Below are 18,828 nucleotides of genomic sequence, written 5' to 3' on the forward strand. Positions count from 1 at the left end.
GGGTGGCCAGGAGAAGCTCCTCTTCGAAAGAGCTGTCCCAGCCTCGCTGCACAGTAGTAGGGACCACTGAGTGAGAATTGCCAGTGTGGCTTCTACAGCTGTGATCATTGAGGTAAAGAGCCCATAATTGCATATCTTCTGGTGCAGTTATTTGCTGACAGAGACTAAAAGCCAAGTGAAACCAGGATGAATTCTGAGCCAGATTACATGTATGCAGAATATCTGTATCATGATGCTGCTAGCAGCTGTTATTGTGGCCCTGTGGATGTGCGCTGGGCTGAAGGTGGTTGTTGCCTCAGTCTCCTGGCAGAGGCGAGTCGGATCGTGCCCACAGAGTGCAGATTGGACATGGGCTGTAACACCAAGTCTTAGAGCAGAGCTGCAGTCATCCTTCCTTTTAGCTGGAAATCTTTCTAATTGAAGGGTAAGTAATTATTTTGCTGCCAGCTGTATGGTGGAGTTGAATTGGGCTTAGTGCACTCACACTGCTACAGATCTTGGACTGATTTGCTCCCTTTGGCAGGAATTTAGAGCAGAGGTGTGCCCAAATCTGTATGAGCTCTTCCTGGGTACAATCCTTTTATGTCAGTCCCAGCCCACTTACTCTGATACTGATTTCTTTGGTAGTCTTGAGGTCATGCTTGGGCTGCTGTGACTGATGCTTGCTTCTAAACTAGGATAATGATTTCAGTAGCAAAATTATAGTAGTGAGCATGAAGGATTGCCTGTCTATGTACTAGAGAGTATTTGAGACCCAGTCACTGTGAGCTGCCTCTGTAGGCTGCTGGGCACAACGATTTCTGGACCCCAGGAGTTCAGCAAGAGTCTAGAGAGTACAGGGAACTGTAGATTTATAGAGCAAGCAAGCAATACCTACACTCAGAAACAAAATCTGACAACGCTACCTGCATTGTGTGAGTGAATATTTCATATTAGATTTGGAATTGTATTTCAAATTGTATTTACATATAGTTGAGTAGACTGTAACATTCCCAGTATGATTTCTGTGGCCTCTTGGAAGCTTTGGCCAGCAGCTCAATGGAATGAAGGAAGATGCAGTGCAGTTTGTGTTGCTTTGGATTAGGCCCATAGACCTCTGTGGCATTTGGCAGGACTGACTTAACCCCTGTTTTAATTTGCAGGCTGTGGGCAGCAGGTTAAGCTGTGCTTTGCCCTTCTGCACTTGGCAAAGTTAAAGAGGCTTTTCAATGAATGGGCTTGTCCGAGTAAAGCACCATTTTTTGCACAATATTCTTATGTGCTGTGATATGCATCAGCACAGAATTTTATTTGGGCCAAATACATAGAGGGGCATAATAAATAAGCATGCATTTATTTCCAGTATTGATTAATAGTGTCAATTTAGAAAATCCTTAAACTTCTGGTGGCTGGGAACTGGAAGGATGTAAGAAGGATCGGGTGTATCTGCGTGCTAGGACTTAAGGCTGGCCAGAATGAATATGACATTTTTCTAAAGAAAACTCCTCTGCCCCAAAAAAGAACAAGAAGTAAAACCTTTCAGAATAAAGCCTGGAGTTACAAACTCATGAATTAGGAATGTATTTTTTAATATAGATAAAAATAAATAGGCTAGGTGCAAGTCTTTGCAGGCAGATCCTTGCTCTTGGACATGGCTGCAGCCAGACCAAAGGCTTCTGACTTAAGAGGCGTCTGCAGGGGCTTCCCATCCACCTCCTTCTCAGCTCTGAAGACCATCGTGCCAAGCTGTCTTCCCTCCTCCTTCTGTAAGGGTACAACTGACCCAACCAACATTTAAGAGAATGTGGCATTGTGTGCCCAAGTAGAACATGTGCCATCTATCAGATCTTGCCTGTTCTGTGCTCAGGGCAGATGAGATAGAGCCGAACAAAGCTTTGGGCTGGCCTAATGTGGCTTTCATACTACAGCAAGCCCATAATCATCAGCCCTGAGCCCAAATGCTACAACAGTAGAGTTGTAGGGAGGGCGTTGCAGCCTGATAGTGTTTAACCTGTTGCCTCTGCCATCCACGTCTCTGTCTGCCCAGGCACAGGTTCCTGCTGTGTTTGCAGGTTTGGTCTGGGTATCATTTGGAGCAGCAGCGTCACAAAGGGGATGCAATGACCATATCTGAATGGCCTCCATGTCTTTGTGGTACCCTGGGTAAGCCTGAATCTCATGCACATTTTCTGATGTATGGCTGCTGATAGCCTTGTGCTGGGCATGGTGCACTTGTGGCTGTGGTGGGAGTCTGATAGTCTTTCTCAAATGAGATCACAGAACAAGTGATGGTCTTGCTGCACCTGCAGTGACGCACAGGTGCTGACCCCAGCTGCAGGAAGGGGAATGTGACTTCAGTTCTTCCTTGTCTAACCATTTGCCTTTGTCCTTGGACAAAAGGTGGCAAAATGAGAGCTGAGCACCTTCTCGTTGAAATGCCAGTCCCATCTCTTGTGGGAACTACATACACACAATATATCTATCTGTCTGCATCCCATCTTGCACCCCACGATTGTAGGGAAAGAACCTGTCTCCTGTCAGTATCCCAGAGCACGCTGAGAGATGGAAGCTGTGTTTATCTTATCTTACCTCTTTGGGTTATTGCTTTCATATTTTAATGAGTACATCCTTGGTTTGATCTGTCTTTCATTTGTAGTGGCAATTAGGAGAAAATAACTCATTAAGCAAATTTTTCTGAAGTTGTATAACTAACACCCTTCGACACTAAAGAGAGAAAGTCAGCATTTTACAGAGAACAACAGAGAAAAGAGCTGGAAGAAAACAAGATGCAGCGTTAAGAAGGATGCATGTGCATACGTGCATATAAAATCTAGATGAATGGGCTTCGTGATCTGTATATTCAGTGGCCTAATACAAGTTAGAACATCCCAAACCGGTTGTTTTTTCCCAAACCAGTACGCAAGAAGGGAGGCTGAATTCCTGCCACAGCAAGTGTTTATCTGCAACCTTAACCCATATAATTCTGTGATAATCTGAGAAGCCATATGACAAGAAATGCAATAACTAAATTTCTGTTCTTAACATCTGTGGGTGAACAGAGGGCTCAAAGAATGCAGAATCAGTGAATGCAAATCTGATGGGAATCCAGAATTTGGAAGGAGGCACTTGATTAGTTTGGGAGCTGTACTTGGATTGCTTTTCATTATTGATTTTTAAATTATTTTTAAAATTAAGGGCAGTCAGAGATGCTGGTAGTCTTATTTGTGTTTCTGTAGATTTTCAGGTTTTTTCCAAAAGAAGTGGCAAGCAGAATCTTTTGCTGGAGTGTCTTGGAAAATTCTGCTTTGTTTTAGAAAATATGTAGACTTTCTGGTTTTATTGACATTCATGTAAGCAGTGAGTTACTGAGAAAAATAGCAGTTTCTTTACATTGTAGCTTGAGGATAAGTACATGAAGTTGCCTGAAAAGTTTTTAAGATGATTTGCTTGGTAGTGTGGATTTTTTTTTTGTTCGTGTAAAGCAGATAAAGAAGATACGTTCAGTGACAAGAATGTGTGGAGCTCTGCTGACCACGCAAAGATTCTGCCAGACTTATAAGCCATAGACTTTGTCAGTTTAAAAACTACTTTTTGCAAGAGGTCAGGAATAATTCTACACTGAGATAAGATTGACACGATCAGACAGACTAATGTGATCAGAATGAACAAGGTGGAGGAGAGTTGTATTCACGTCAAGAATCTGTTCTTATTACTAAAAACTGATTTTGACCTTTGTGGAGATACTGATACCTCTTCCTGATGAAAGAAATTTTTGGTTGATTGCTCCAGGTCAGGCATGTAACACTTGCAAAATTTACTAGCAATCTTGATTTGTTTTGACATAATTTTTTGGCTAGCTACTGAGGTTTGCATTTCGTTCTCTTCTAGGTATTTGCTTGCAGTCAGTGTTGCTTGTTGGTTTGAATCCTCTCTGCTTTGGCAGTGGAATAGCATACATACGCTGCGCCCACAGGCCTCACTGTTGTCCTTCACTCCTGGCAGTCTGTAATTAGCTGCTTTTGGTGTTTTTTTTCTTGCATAAGACATTTTGATTTTTACTAATTTTGAGAAAGAATATGGACAATAATTACCACACTTACTTATACTACTACAGTGTTGTTGGTTCCTGTCATCAGCCTAGCTTAGTAAAGAGTCTAGCAATAACAAAGCTCTCATGACTTTGACAAGGAAGTCTTTACAAAGACCATGTTCTCATAAAATAATGTATATTCCAGGAGGATGACCTGGCTCCCTGCCCTATGTTCTGTGAAATATCTGAGACATGTTCTCTTACCCCACACCAGAAATATGTAGGTTTACTAGGGCCGAAGTTCCTCTTGGCGTTATACACCTGGAGATAGGTAGCAGAATCACTTGTGATCAGCATTTGTGGCAGTCATTTAAATGTATGCATCAAAAATAAACTTTCTTAAACATACTTTCTAGTGATGCTGCTGAAGAGACTCTGAAGAGATGGGGGATTCATGTGCGAGTTCCAGTCAGAACTGATTTAATTAACTGAAAAATAAGGAATTATTCCCCCACTGAGTGAGTTTCAGTTACAGACAGTGCACCTCCAGTATGCAGAATTCCTGTTACAGCTGCTTCTAGCTGCAGCACACAGACCTGTGCTGGCATCTCTGCTGCTGCAGGATTTGCATATGAGAATGCAGGCAATTTGCTTCCATCCAGAGTGTTTGATTTTGTGTACCCCCCTCTCTGAGATTTTTGTATAGTGGAGAGCCAAACAGATCTGCTGTGCCTTCTCTATTTGTTCTGAAACTATTCCCCTAGTTCTATGTCTCATCCTAAGAACTGGTTTGGTTTTGTCCTGGGTTTTGTTTAGTTGGTTTTAAAGAAACTCTTGACCTAAGAACAAAATGACATCACCTCCCCCAACTGTATGTTCTGGTTTGTTTTGCACTGACACTTGGAAAAGGAAAGGAGTACTAGAATTTAGGAAAAAAGATGCCCTGAGCCATCTGCTGCTCTGCTCACAGTCATTCGACATTCAGTCTTGGTACAACAGCATGAAGTTGGATGGCTTTCCTTCTTCGAGACTGCACTGGCTGACACTGAAGTGAGCACAGAATGAAGCAAATGTGTCTTGTAGGCAGTCACAATGATGTAACTTTGCGGTCTGTTTTACATAAACTCAGTACATCTCAAACAGCTTAGCAAGTGTTAGCCTTGGAGCAGACCCACTTTGGAGCAATATGGGGCTGCTAACACAGATTGCAGCTAAGTCATTTGGTATCCTACAGGGGCAGGATCTCAGCTCCCTGGAAGGCTGTGTGCATCTGTGGTTGGATAGAGCCCAAAGATGCAGGATAAAAATAATAAATTATTAATATCTGGAAGACATAAAGGTTAATGAATAAGTAATAAGTTGCAGTGTTTTTCTTAGAAAAAAATAGTGTTGTTTAACTCATCAGCAGCTCAGTGCTACACAGCCATTTGCTCACTCTCCCTTCCTCCCAGTGGGATGGGGGAGAAAATGAGGGAAGAAAAAGCAACAGAGTAGAATTAGTGAGATGGGATAAAAATTGTTTACTAAGACAGAAAGAAAAAAAAAAAAATAGCAATGATGATAACGTATGTATTTTACAAAACAAGTGTGGCACAGTGCGATTGCTCACCACCCACTGATTAATGCCCTCCCAGTCCCAAAGCAGTGGTTGCTCTCCTGGCGAAATCCCCACCCTTTAAAGTTTTTTGTGTGTGTGATGTGACATGATGTGTAATATCCCTTTGGTCAATTTAGGTCAGCTGTCCTGATTCTGTTCCCTCTCAGCTCCCTGTGCCCCCTCAGCCCTCCTCTCTGATGGGACAGTACCAGAAGCTGAAAAACTGAAATGTCTTTGGCTCTGTACAGCACTGCTCAGCAACAACTAAAACATTGATGTGTTACAGATGTTCTTTTTCTTCTAAAACCAAAACATAGCATCATGTTAGACACAATGAAGAACAAATCAACTCTGCCTCAGCTGAAACTGGGACAAATAGGTTGTCTGTATTCATTTAAATTTTCCTCTCATTGAACTCTTTTCTCTTGTTGCTCTTTCTACATACCCTGAAGTGATGAAATTTAGGGTGTCTTACAGCATTGCCATTCTGGTTTACAGAGAGAAGGCAGGTAGGGATGTCTTTTGGAAAGGACTGATGCTGATATTGCCAACAGATCGTGAGTGGAGGTACTAAGCAATTGCACAACTCCTACCAGTGGCATCTCCCGCTCCTTCACACCGCTTTGTGAAGGAGACCCCACTGTGTGCATGTAGAAACGTGGGCACACATTTTTCCAGCATCATCTGTCTGTTCAACACAAAACTAAATGTTTGAGGTGTCTTCTGAATTACAAACTGGTGCTCTGTTGACAGCATGAGCTCAGGAAAGCATTTAAAAGGAGCTTTTGATATAGCATAGATAGCCTGCAATTTAAAATAAGAATAAAGTAGGACTTAATTGCTGATCCACCACCACTCAGCAGACACTGAGAGAACGATACTTGGACTTCTAGCAGGACCGGAGCTGGGCAATGCTGAGTGTTCTTGAAGCCCCCAGTTAAGAAGCACGTTTTGAGGTCATCCTCTGCTTGAAGTGACAGATTTTCTGCAGTTCTGGCCAGATTTCAACCTGGACAACTCTGCTCCACCTGGTTAAAATCCCTCCCCACTGTTTCACTGGCTATGGCATTGGCTTAGCAGCACAGTAGCTTCTCTTGGCATTCATTCATCTGTGCTACTCAGCAGGTTATCTTCTCTCTGTATTCTTTTTTACCAGACAGTAACTCTGTGCATGTTAGTCTGTGCTGGCCTGTTGCCTGGTGTGAGCCTTGCTGTGGTCACAGTGGAGGGAGGGAAGGGCACTCCATGGATGGACAGCCAAAGAGTGAGTCCGCTCAGGTTCCAAGGGTTCAGGGAAACAGATCTGATCTTCACCTGCTCACAGCAGGCAAGGTATTTCTTGTTCACATTCCACAGACAAATTGATAGAGGATTTTACCTCAGAGTTTATTTTGTGGCCTCTTGTAGCTAAATATTTTCCCTTAGACTTCCACATCCATTCTGCATCCCTTTCTGCCCATCCCTCTTTCTCTTTGCTCCTAGCATTGTCTTAAAATTACAGAAAAGGACCTCAAAGCATTCCTAATTCCAGCCCTTCTGCCATGGGTAGGGCTGCCACCCACCAGCTCAGGCTGCTTAGGATTCCATCCAAGCTGGCCTTGAGCACCTCCAAGTATGGGGCGTCCACAGCTTCTCTGGGAAATTGTGCCAGTTCCTCACCACCCTCTGAGTGAAACAGTTTCCTAACATCCTAACCTATGTCTCACCTCCTTTAGTTTAAAATTTTTCCTCGTTGTACTGAAACCATTCCCTCTTGTCCTAATGGATTGGAGAAGACATCCAGACTTCAGAATTGAGAGATATTTGAAATCTGAGTCTTTTATGTGGCCTTAAAGCAGAATTGGGTGTTTTTCTTTCCTCCCTACCTACTAGTATTTATTTCCAAGCCATCAAATAAATATTTTTTGTACTTTTTCTTCTTAAATCTGAATGCAGCTAACACTACATTTCTTTCATTGACAGGTTAGCTCTTCCTGTGCAGCAAACTACTGCTGTTAGCCTGCCCATTGGACCCACTGCCCTGCAAGAAAGCTCCCAGGAGAAGCTGACAGTGAGCCCCATCCCTGACACAGTCCATGGGGACTGTACCACATCCCCTGGGACCTGCCAAGCTCTCCTTGGTCACTGCTCCTGAGGATAAGGACCACCTGGGAGACCTGCCACCTGCTAAGCAGCAGCCTAAGGCTCATACTGCAGAGAGGACCAGCAATGGCTTCCCCTGCACAACACTTGGTTCTGCGGCCTCTTGCGCCTGTGACCTGAAGCATACCGACACTCAGAGGCTTGAGGATGACAGCGTTCTTCCCAGGCTGTCCAGCCAGGCTGCAGAGGGCCCTCAGGCAGCGGTAGAGCCAACCCCGGTGGCAGTGGGCTGCTCAGCAGGGTGCAGGCCTGACATGATGCCGGCCCCACAGAGCTCCCAGCAGTTCATGCAGGGTGGCCAGATGAAGGTGAATGCCCTGGTGCAGGTGGAAGACTCTGCTGTGAAGGTTCTGAGGGCTGAGGAGCAGCCAATGCTCCAGGTAACGCAATGTTCTTCCCCAAGCAGTCCAGCTGGGGGTAATGAGTCCAATCCTGCTTCTCAGGCAAGTCTTCTGCAAAGAGAGGAAACAGGTGGGAAAGCAGAAGAAGCCAGTGCTCAGTCTGCCTCTCCAGCAAAGGACACAACCACTGATCCTGGGAGAGACCCGCAGGAGGCTGTGGATGCAAAAAGTAGGGCTGCAGGCACTGAGCAGCTGCATCCTACTGATCAAACTGAGACAGAGCAGAGGAGCCAGTCGCCAACCCAGCTCAGCCGTGAGGGGACACATCCTGTACGTGATGCCAGTGCTGAGCCAGGGAACTTGGCCCCAACCCATCTGTCCAAATTCAGAGAAACGGGTACAATGACAGTTCAGTCAGAATGCAGCACTTTAACTCAGGAAGCAGCAAGCAGGACATGGAGAGATGCTGAGGTTCAGGCCGTGGCTACTGTGGAGAGCAAATCAGCCTCCACCAGCCCCAGCATCCTTGCTGCCTTCTTAAAAGGGAATCCTCCTCCTGAGGATAAGGAAGAACTGCACATCATTTACAGAGGCAGTGGGGGACTGAGCCAATCTAAGCTTGTTGACAGCTTCTCTTCACAACAGAAATCTCCGTGTTCTCCTGGTATTGTGCTGAAATCAACCGTTGGTATGGCTGTGGCTGCTACAGCCCAAAGCCAGCCTGCTGAGCTGCCTGGAATTTCACCTCATGTGGTGTCCCCAGCTTCAGCAGACAATGCAGAGCCCACCCTCCCCTTGTCCTTAGCAGCTGCCACCTCCCAAGGGACACCTGTGGATGCAACAAGTAATGGTAAGGACAATGCTGCACTGCCAACGGATGCTGCAGCCCTGCCAAAGTCAGTGCCCACCGAGCAGCTCACCATTCGCCCCTGTCATCGGCCTGCAGCTGGTGAAGAAAATGCTGCTTCTGCTGCCGCAACTGAGAACAAGGTACAGTGTCTTGTCCACGAAGCTGGAAGCAGCAAGTTACCTTCGCTCTGCCACACACAGGGTGAAACCAAGCAGAATGAAGAAGCCCTGAGCAGCTCTGAGCAATGTCAGGGTGCAAGTAAAGTGGAGGCGATTCCTCAATCTGCAGCAAAATCAAAGGAGAAAAACTCGATGGTGTTGGATGCCCAGGGAGTGGTAAACACAAGCGCTGAGCCCATCAGCAGAAAGACTCCCACAGGAGAGGCAGGTGGGGAGCAGCAGAGCAGAGGCCAAGGAGAGGCAAGGCAGGCTGCAGGGGCCAGCAGGCTGCAGGTGGGAGTGACAGCTGTGCCAGGCTGCAGCTCTGGACCTGTCAGCCCTCACCCAGAAGCCTCGGCAGCTCCCCAGCAGCAGGGCCTTCAGGCCAAGGAGACTAGGCCTGAGATTCATGCCACAACTCATCCTTCTTCAGCTCAGTCCTTGCCAAACCATGGGGAAAGCAAGAAGCAGCCCACCCCAGCCATGGAGGCGAAAGTGCAGGTGAAACAATCCAAGCACATCAGGGATGTTGTCTGGGATGAGCAAGGCATGACATGGGAGGTCTACGGTGCTTCCCTCGATCCTGAGTCCCTGGGAATAGCTATCCAGAACCACTTACAGAGACAGATACGAGAACATGAGAAACTGATCCGGGCTCAGAACAGTCAGAACCGGAAATCCATTTCCTCGGATACATCCTCAAATAAGAAACTGAAAGGGAGGCAGCATAACGTATTCCAATCCATGCTGCAGAATTTTAGGCGTCCCAATTGCTGTGTCCGACCCGCTCCATCATCTGTGTTAGACTGAAGCGGTCCACAGGGGTGGGTAGATGTCTGCAGTGGTAGCGAGAATCCCTCCCCCTGAGTCTCGAGTCCTGCTGTTCAGTTGTGTCATTGGAGTTGCAAGGCAGCAACAGTGGAAATTATTCCCCTTTGTTTTCTGAGTAGATACTCTCTCCATCACACCTTCATCACCGCCATAGCTGGTGCATTTCCACATGGCGCCCCATCCCAATCACTGTCAGATAAGAGCTAGGCACTTAGCAAAAGCACAAATATGAATTACCACCTTGCTGCAGGGAATGCAGCAACTTCTGGTAAACCTAGAAGCTGAGAGATTATCAGGATGATTGTCAGAAATTATTGGTATACATCACAAGGTCTTACACAAAGGAAAACGCTGGGGCGAGCTGGATGAGGTGAAACTAAGGTTAGCAGCTGTAGACACCTAGAGTAGAGCAACACAACCTTCCTCATGTTTAAGTTGGCTACACTGAGGCATGTCCATGAGAAGGTTATAGATGCTGATCACTGGGCAGACGTACTGTTGATGCAGTGGGGCTCAGATTAGGTGAGCCTGAGAGAGCTGGTTCTTTTCCCAATGAAGTGGAGAACCAAGGAAAGAATGAAGACCGGGGCTGAAGGATTCTCTCTGGGAGAAGAAGATGAGTAAATGGGATTTTGATGAGGGGACGAGAGAGGTGTGAGTGTGCTTGCAAGCAGGCGTTGCCTTCGTGTTGGGCTAGACAAGAGAGCGCACACAGCCAGATTTCCTGGCATGCCAGGTGCCAGCCCAGCAGCCACGTGTCACTCTCAGCCTCCAGCAGTTCGGAACACTGTTCCTGTAAAGCACTTTTTAAAGTGGTGTGGGTCTTTTTGCTCTCTTCAGAGATGCGTAGTAATATGTTAGAGTAGGAGCAGGCTGAGCCTAGGTCTGTGAGCCCAAGTGTTTAGTGTGTTATGCTGCTCTGATTATTTTTCCTTGTAAGTTCTTATCTGAATTTTTTTTTTTTTTTTTTTTTTTTTTATTGTGATGCTTTTCTTGCTGCCTTTCACAAACTTGATACCATTTATTTAGCCTGTGCTTTCCTTATTTTGGCTAATTCTCTCTATATTATAAACCCTTATAGATAACTTGAAACGTTTACTTTATAGAAGTACTGAAATCTTGAGACAATTTTTAGTGTATTTCTAATATTAGAGAACTTGTAGAACCTGCTAGTAAGAGGTAGCTTAGTGACTGTTTCTCCAGGAGTGTGGTATATAATAATGTCTCAAATGAACATTTTCACATTTCTCAGCTTAATATTTCACAGCCTGGGAGATCTGTTTCCCACCAGCTTTTTATTCTGCCACTAGAGTTCAGGGGAGCTGGGGAACTCCTGCAGTTTGTAGAAAATATAGTTTTCAATTCTGCAAAGCACTGGGGATTTGGATATTGTAATCCTGTAGAGTACTACAATTAGATAGGAGTTATTTTTTATTCCATTCAGGATTTTTCACAAATCACGATGATAATTTATTTGTCTGTAGCACTGTGCATCAGACTTACTCTGTAGATCTTACATATGTTAGTATCCTTTCTTATCTTTTTGTCTGTGAAGTAGCCCTGAAGTGGTCATCTTTTATTTAGAAGACTAGATTTTTCTGAGTGTATTCAACTGCCAAGACTTCAAAGCAGCTGTTGAGGCACCTTTTCCCCAACTATGGGGTAAAACACTGTAAGGTTTTATAACGGCCAATATTTTAAACTTGCTCAATGAAAGCTGTTGGCTTGGCACTGAATTGACTCCTAATTTTCCTCTGGTCTGTATTTGAGTCTCTGTGGCACCTCCTCATTCCATTTCTGTGCATTATTTCATCTCCCATTTGACACTGAATTGTTGAATCTGAAATGCAACATCAGATGTCTTCCCACATCCAGTAGGAGGGAAGTCTTCTGTCTTTTTGTTAGTACTGCTGTTCGCATCACCTTCTTGGCAGTGTCTGAGATGTGAGTTTCATGTGAGATTTTGTGTGGGATTAATAGCAGCAGCGTCATTAGGCAAGGTTAGTTGATGAGTTCAGTGTCTCTTACTATGTTGTATCTGTGTCAGGCTCAGATTCACAGAGTTTTTGGCAGTGTTTGCTGTTCTCCTGTCCAGGCCCAAGGCTTTGTGTGGCTTCTTCTTACACTTTCACCTTCTGCCTGCTCCCTTTTAGCTGCTACCTGTCCTGTTCTCCTGTGAAACCGTGTCCCTTGACTGAGCTCACATCCCTTCCCATTACAGCACTGTGATCTGACACGCTCTGAACTGTCCCTGTGCAAATGTTCTCTTCTAGAGAATAAACGGCTATCATGCACTCACCAAATTCCATGAACTTTATCCTTTAGCTCAAGCACTCCAAAATGTTTCTAGAATGTGGGTATGAATGATTTTACTGAGGCTGAACTGAGCTTAGAAGTGTGTGAGCACTGGAGTTAACGCTTCTTCAGCAAGAATCTCTGGATCTCTGGATACCCTGCAGCTGCTTCCAGCCAGGAGTCTTCACTAGTCGCCCCCTTTTCCCTACCCAGCAACCTTTCTTCCAGGAAAATTTCACCAATACAGACATACAGCAAAACGTTGCTGGGTAGATAACCAAGTGGATGCATCTAAACAACTGCATGGGCATAGCTGGAAAAAGCGTGATGGTCAGCCGAGCATTGTGCTTTTGCACTCTGTGAAAATACTTGTGCACAGACAAATGCAAAATGTCAGCAATGCAGAGCTCCTGCAGGTGTGCATTTGAAGCCAAGCAATAATGTGCCAAGACAAACACACAAAAATGAATCGATAATCACCAGCGCATCTCATGTAAAATATTTTGTGCTTCTCCTTTGCCCTCCTAGGGCAGACTGTAGACAACCTGGTAGCTTAACACTGGCATTTATGGTTTCTTGTGCTTACTATATCTAGATGATGCTGTGAACCCTCAGATGGATGATGTATGTTTATCAGAAGGAAAACAAAACCGTATTTTGGGTAGCAATTAGCAAATTTGTGTGTGAGTGGTCTTTTAGCAGCCAAGAAAGACTGTTCTTGGTGTCGTTTCAGCGTCAAAAGTAAAAATGTGCTTGGCGTAGTATATGGCAGAGTGTTTGGGGGGATGATCCATGTGCCTTCATCCTGCTCATCTTCCCTGCGCTGTGACTCAGCATCACAGAGCGTTGGTTGAATAGTTAACAACCAAGGAAATCCATTTGGGATAATTAAAAAAGGGTACAAAACAAAAATTACTTTGTCATTCCCAAGAGTGAATCTGTATAGGGGAAAAAAAAACCAGAGGAACTGTGTTGCAGCCTGCCCAGTTAAAGTAACTCTTAAATTCAGTTTGTTGGAAGATGAGACAAGGGAAACAAGTTAATTGTCAGGAAACATCTCTGTCAGAGCTTCTGGAGAGACTGATGTGGCCAGAGCTAAGACCAGAACAGTTATTGAGGATGCAGTGTTTACTTCTATGTTTCAGTGTTTCCAATACAAAAGCTGAATTGAAGGAGAACCCTGTTGCAGGCAGTTTGCAGCCTGGCCTGGAGTTCAGTTGAGGCCATGATGACTCCCACTGTTTGTGCACTTGGTTGATGTCTGCTGGCTTCACGTTGGCTTGGGCACAAATGTCAAAGTCTTGCTTCATTTCTGTTGACTTGGTCCTCCTGACCTCTGCTGGCTTAGAAAAAACAGAGTGAGGAAAGATCTGGAGACAGGGAGGAAAATACCTGTCTTCCCCATTTCAGAGGTAGGAAACCTTCCTTGAAACAGTTAAGAAGGAATTAATGAGAAAAGTGAGGAAGAAAAGACCAAATGAAAACTAAAGCATAGCTGATATGTGTTCTTCATGGAGATATTCCTGTGTCCTTAGAGCCAATGTTTTGCTTAATTTTTGCAGTTATCCCCACTTGTTCATTCTGAGCTCTCACGTTTTTATGTTCTAAGTGTCCCATGGCTATTAGGAAAATGAATTTTTCCAAAAGCTGTATATTTTGCTAATGTGTATAGATGTATGCAAATATGATTCAATAAAACTGATCTCATAAAGTAACTGGTGATACCAGTAGGTGAACAAGCTCCACTTAGTACCACTGCTACCATGTAAGAGCTTGGAAAATGCGCTGTTTGGAGAAATACCTTGAAGGGATTCAGAAGAAGGAAATATGTGGTCTAAAGATAATGCTGGCTTTTATCTTGAGTGTCATGACTGCTTTGAAGTGTTACAGTTAGAAACGGAAATGCAAATAAAAATCAGTGTTGAAGTTGATGGAAAATTCCTTTTGGACATTTGGTGGGATTTACCATATCAGTGTTTTACTACTTAGCAAAGTTTTTATAAATGTAAAAATATAAAACTAAAAATCTTGCTAGTTTGTTAGGCTGATTCTTCATTGTCTTGTTCCGTATCTTTTCCTGTACACCCTTTAAAAATGAATGCCGAAGGTTACCAAGGCAGAGTAAGCCTTTCACAGTCAGCTTATAGAGATGACAGCTCTGAATGTGAGATAAGTGTTCATCAAGCTCCAAGGTCTAGAGCAATATAGAGCCTCTTGCACTCAGTGTTTCAGTTCCATCATTTAGAAAGGTAAGGGCTGTGTTCTGAAAGAAATCTCCTGTCCCTTTTTTTTTTATCCTTTTTTATTTTAGTAGCATCTCAGCCTTTGTTCATTTATTTTTTTAGAGTTGTTTTTTTGTTGTTATTTTTTTTCATCTGGTTGATGCTTGTGTAAGTGGTCACTGTTTTCAAAGTTGTCTCAAATGGATGCACTTACATTTCTATCCAAATGCTGTACACTGCAAGTATCTCCAGAATCACGGGGTGCTGCAGTCACCAGTGGGCTTGAATATCAAGTCCTGCACATTCGAATGTTCTGAAATGTTCTCATAGGGGCCTAAATTTCAATATCCCACCTGAGTTAGTGTAGCTATTTAAAAGAAAGAAGCATAGCAGCTGAATTGATCCAAAGTGAAATGAACGTAATTCATTTCTTTGAATCTCCGAGCTATAATAATTGATCTGTTGTGTTCTTTTCTGAGCACCTCTTCTTTCACAGCATTTACAATGTGGATTTTGAATCAAATCTTGGAAATAAAGATTTTGTTATGTGAAACTCATCTTTCATCCTTCAGGATTCTTTAAAGAAGAAATTGATAGATCCCAGCTACACAGAGAGGAAATATTTTTTTTTTCCCTCTAAGAAAGTTTGTTGTAAGTGTTGCTTGTATGTGCTCATGTATGTGTGTGTACATGTTTGAAAGAGCTGTACACATATGTAGGGCTCATGCATTATACATACTCTAAGGTTTTTTTTCCCCTTTGCCCTTTCTAATTGAATGCTGGAGGCTCAACATTTTCCACAAATTTAAGGCAAATTTAGATCACTCTGTAATAGTGAGTAGAAATGAGAGTTTTATCTGGTCTCTGTAAATAAATTCCCGGGGCTCTAGCTAACAAAAGTCAATTAGCCAAACTCCGTGTTGAGGCTGTCAACAAAAAGCACAGTGCCTAGGTGTGCAGGGATGCACACTGACTTCGGAGTCAGAGCTTTGAGGAAACCGATGCTTCTGTATACAAATGGGTTTGTTCACAAAGGCTGTGGGTGACAGCAGGCATCTGAGCTCAGTGGAGACAGAATTGTATGAACTGAGTCGCTTTGAGATTTTCTTAAGTTTCTGCTTAGAGTGTTAACCTCTGGCGTAGATATAAATGACAGCTCTTCCAGCAAAGTCTCCAGCAGTTGTATGCTGCAAAATACAAGTCTGTCAGATACTTCTTAGCAACATCACATGAATAGTTTCAAGTACATTAAAGCCAGGTTTAAATGCTGCCGTGAGAAGTTTCAGTAATGGGGAAAAAAAGTCCGAGTGTTTCTGGTATATAAAATCAAGTCTCAGGTCTGAAGTTAAGGTCTCAGTAGCACACTGGAAAGGGATGGGAGCTTGTATACAGAGCTGAAGGGAGAGAAGATGAGTGAACTCTGAATTCCTGGCTGTTGCAAGCACCATAAAAAGGATGATTGTAAATCAGTCAGCAAAAGAAGAAAAAGAGTTTTGTGTTTCTAATGATGACTAATATTATTGTGGCTTTATTATTTTTATGGTTTTACTGACTGAACGTGATGTAATGTACAAAGTAAAGCTAGTTCTAGGCTTCCAGATGTACCATAGCATTTATTTGAGACATACCAACAGAAGTCTGCATGTGAAGAAGTCGTACAATGATATAAAGCAATGTTACTCGCCTGATTGACTTCCTTAGGAATTTAATGTTTGCTGTTTTACATTTTCTGGTTTCCATGCTGAGTACAATAAAACGAACACTGTCTTAATTATTCTGGGTCTCTGTTTGTAGGCTGGCATATGGAAAGAAAGGACATCCCTCACATCCATGGTGGATACACACACCAAGTGGTGTGAGGTGCCAGGAGCATCAGCATCAGAATAACTTGAACCCTCTTCTGCACCTAAGGGAAACAGAAGTTTTATCTCAAGGTATGAAATAGTGTAAGATAACAGACAATGGCAGCAAAGGTTTTTGATCCAATCATATTACAGGTGCAGTATTCCCATGTGCCTGTCTACTACTAGAGGACACGACTACTGTACCCAGGCTTAATCTTTCCTATGGCTATAACTTGGGGAATATGGAAAATCACTTCCTGCTGTCCTACCTTGCCACAATCAGGGAAGTGAAAGGAGAGAAACAGATCTTGGGGAAGTGTGGTTACATATTGACCCTTCTGCATGGCAAATTGGGGCTCTCTATCCAAAGTTGGAGCTGTCTTCCCCAAAATAATGATTATTTGTTTTGTTAAATGTGCTTCTGAACTCATTGTTTTTGTACTTGTACTTGGCTGTGAGGGTTCCAACTACTTCAGCTAATTGCCCTGTGCGGGGTATTTTATTAATGAGCCTTGCTGGATTCCTTCTCATATGGCTCAGGTTCCTGCATGCCAGTGACTGCCAAAGATTATTCCTGACCACTACTTGCCAGGAGCATGGCGTTTCCCTGCAGTGGCTGGATTCATCATCTGCATGCTGCATCTGGCAGGCTGCCTTAGGAGGCAGGAAAACCTCTGAGAGTTTTCTGCTTCATCCTTGTAGTCTTACTGCAGCAAGTAAAAGTCTTTGAGATCCTCTACACAGCAGAAAACAGACAGTGCTCAGTTCTGTGAAAGAAAAAGAGCTAGCATCTCATCAAACCCATCATCACCAGTGCACGGTTTCTATCTGATTTTATACCGTGCAACAAATTTGTCTCAGTGAGGTAGTGCCTGCTAGCTTCTGGTTCATACATAAATTGATTTCCTGAGGGGGTCAGATTTCTGACTGGCAGCATGAGATCCCAGGATATCTGCTCAGCTTCTTTAACCACACTAGGAAACAGCCACATCTTTGGGGATTCAAACTCTATCAATAACACTGTGTGGTAAGTAGTAGAATTGTGAGTGGAAACCTTAATACTTCTTCATCCAATTTCAGATTGCTCCTCTGAGAACCACAAATCACTAGTTTCACAAGCCAATATTTTAAAATGTAGGCACTTAAATCTGCAACCGAGTATTTAGGTAAATACAGTCTCATTTGTGAAAAATGTTGGAGTGCTCTTTTCTGCTGTCGAGGTCAGGCCATGAAGATCTATGGATGCTTGATACTTCTGCAAAAAAAGCCACTGTTATTCAGACATCTATTAGCCACTGTGGTAGTAGGTATGTAGCAGTAGGCAGCTATGACTAGTAATGGCAAAGTGCATGTTTGGATGGACAGAAAATTGCCAGAGCAAATCAGGAAACGTTAATGTACACACCATTGCTGCTCGTAGTTCAGCAGTGTTTGTACAAGGCAGGGTCCAGCTGTATGGCGGAGCACCCTGTTCATAATGCATTGTTCTTTGCCCTTAGCACTGTCAAGGTAGGTGGAACCAGCAGCCTGAGAGCATGGTTGCCAGACTGCAAAGGAATTTGCCTTTGCTCCATGATGAATTAACTTGAAAAAATAATAATTTAAAAGATGTTTTCTAATAGCCTGCAGTGGACTGCAGCACAAGGAAGGGATTTGGGTCATTCATGATGAGGTACTGCCTTAATTCCAATAATTCTATTTATTTCTTTTCCTAATTAGAAACTTGCTCATGACAATGCTCTTTCTCTAAATCCACTTATATAACATCAGAAAGGCATAAACAGCTAAGGACATATTTATCACAGACCAGTGGCCAATACTAGGTAATTAGAGTGCAGACCCTGAGCACCCACACTTTCCTCAGCACTTGTTATAAAATGGCTGCACAGATACAGCTGCAAGTCAAACACACCTTGGCACCTGCATGGGGCTGGGACTGCAGGGCTGAGTCAGGTCAGGTTCAGGAAGGAGAAGAGATGAAGTCTGCTCAGGAAGCATCAGAGGTGAGGCTGTTCAGTAAGTTGTTCCTTCTGTGATTAAGGAAATGCTCATGTTTCTCCTCTCCCATTCATGTCTCTTCTTTTTTTAAGGAGAGTTACTGGGCTATTAATTAATGAGACAGATTGCTTAGGTTAGCAAGTTTTAAAGTAAGGAGGGAGCCTCTGTGCAGATTCTGGACCAGTGCACTGAGTTACTACTCATCCTTCTGGAAAACCTAGGCTCCATTAGGTTATGGGTGCTTTGAGCAGAGCCTAGTGAGCAAGTTTCTCTCTTGTTCCCTGGCTCTGCAAGACCAGCTGAGAAGGAATGAGGAATTCATGGTCAAGTTGCATCCAAATATCTCCCAGTGTGACCATTACATCTTGATGTCTAACAGTTCTTTAAGGGACAGCTAAGTGCTACACCACAGTTGTAAGCAAAACTGTAAGAGTGCTACCAACTAACTGAAGTGAATGTAAATTCAGTATAGCTCCAGTTTTGACTAATGTGAAGTATTCTTTGTTATGAATTCACTGTCATGGCATGCTTATATACTTCT

General features: G+C 43.6%; 1 protein-coding gene across 3 annotated transcripts in view; it reads left to right on the forward strand.

Annotated features, from left to right (window-relative positions):
- Window positions 1-16,216, forward strand: part of GPRIN3 (GPRIN family member 3) — a 34,967-nt gene extending 18,751 nt beyond the window's left edge. For all 3 annotated transcript variants that reach the window (XM_052682714.1, XM_052682713.1, XM_052682715.1), the window contains exon 2: window positions 7,569-16,216. In XM_052682714.1, the coding sequence (XP_052538674.1) occupies window positions 7,682-9,907 (2,226 nt within the window). In that variant the 5' untranslated portion in view covers window positions 7,569-7,681 and the 3' untranslated portion in view covers window positions 9,908-16,216. The remainder of the gene's footprint in view (window positions 1-7,568) is intronic.
- Window positions 16,217-18,828: the final 2,612 nt, after the last annotated feature.

The sequence above is a fragment of the Tympanuchus pallidicinctus genome, unplaced genomic scaffold (assembly GCF_026119805.1).
Source record: "Tympanuchus pallidicinctus isolate F22 unplaced genomic scaffold, pur_lepc_1.0 scaffold2, whole genome shotgun sequence".
NCBI lineage: Eukaryota > Metazoa > Chordata > Aves > Galliformes > Phasianidae > Tympanuchus > Tympanuchus pallidicinctus.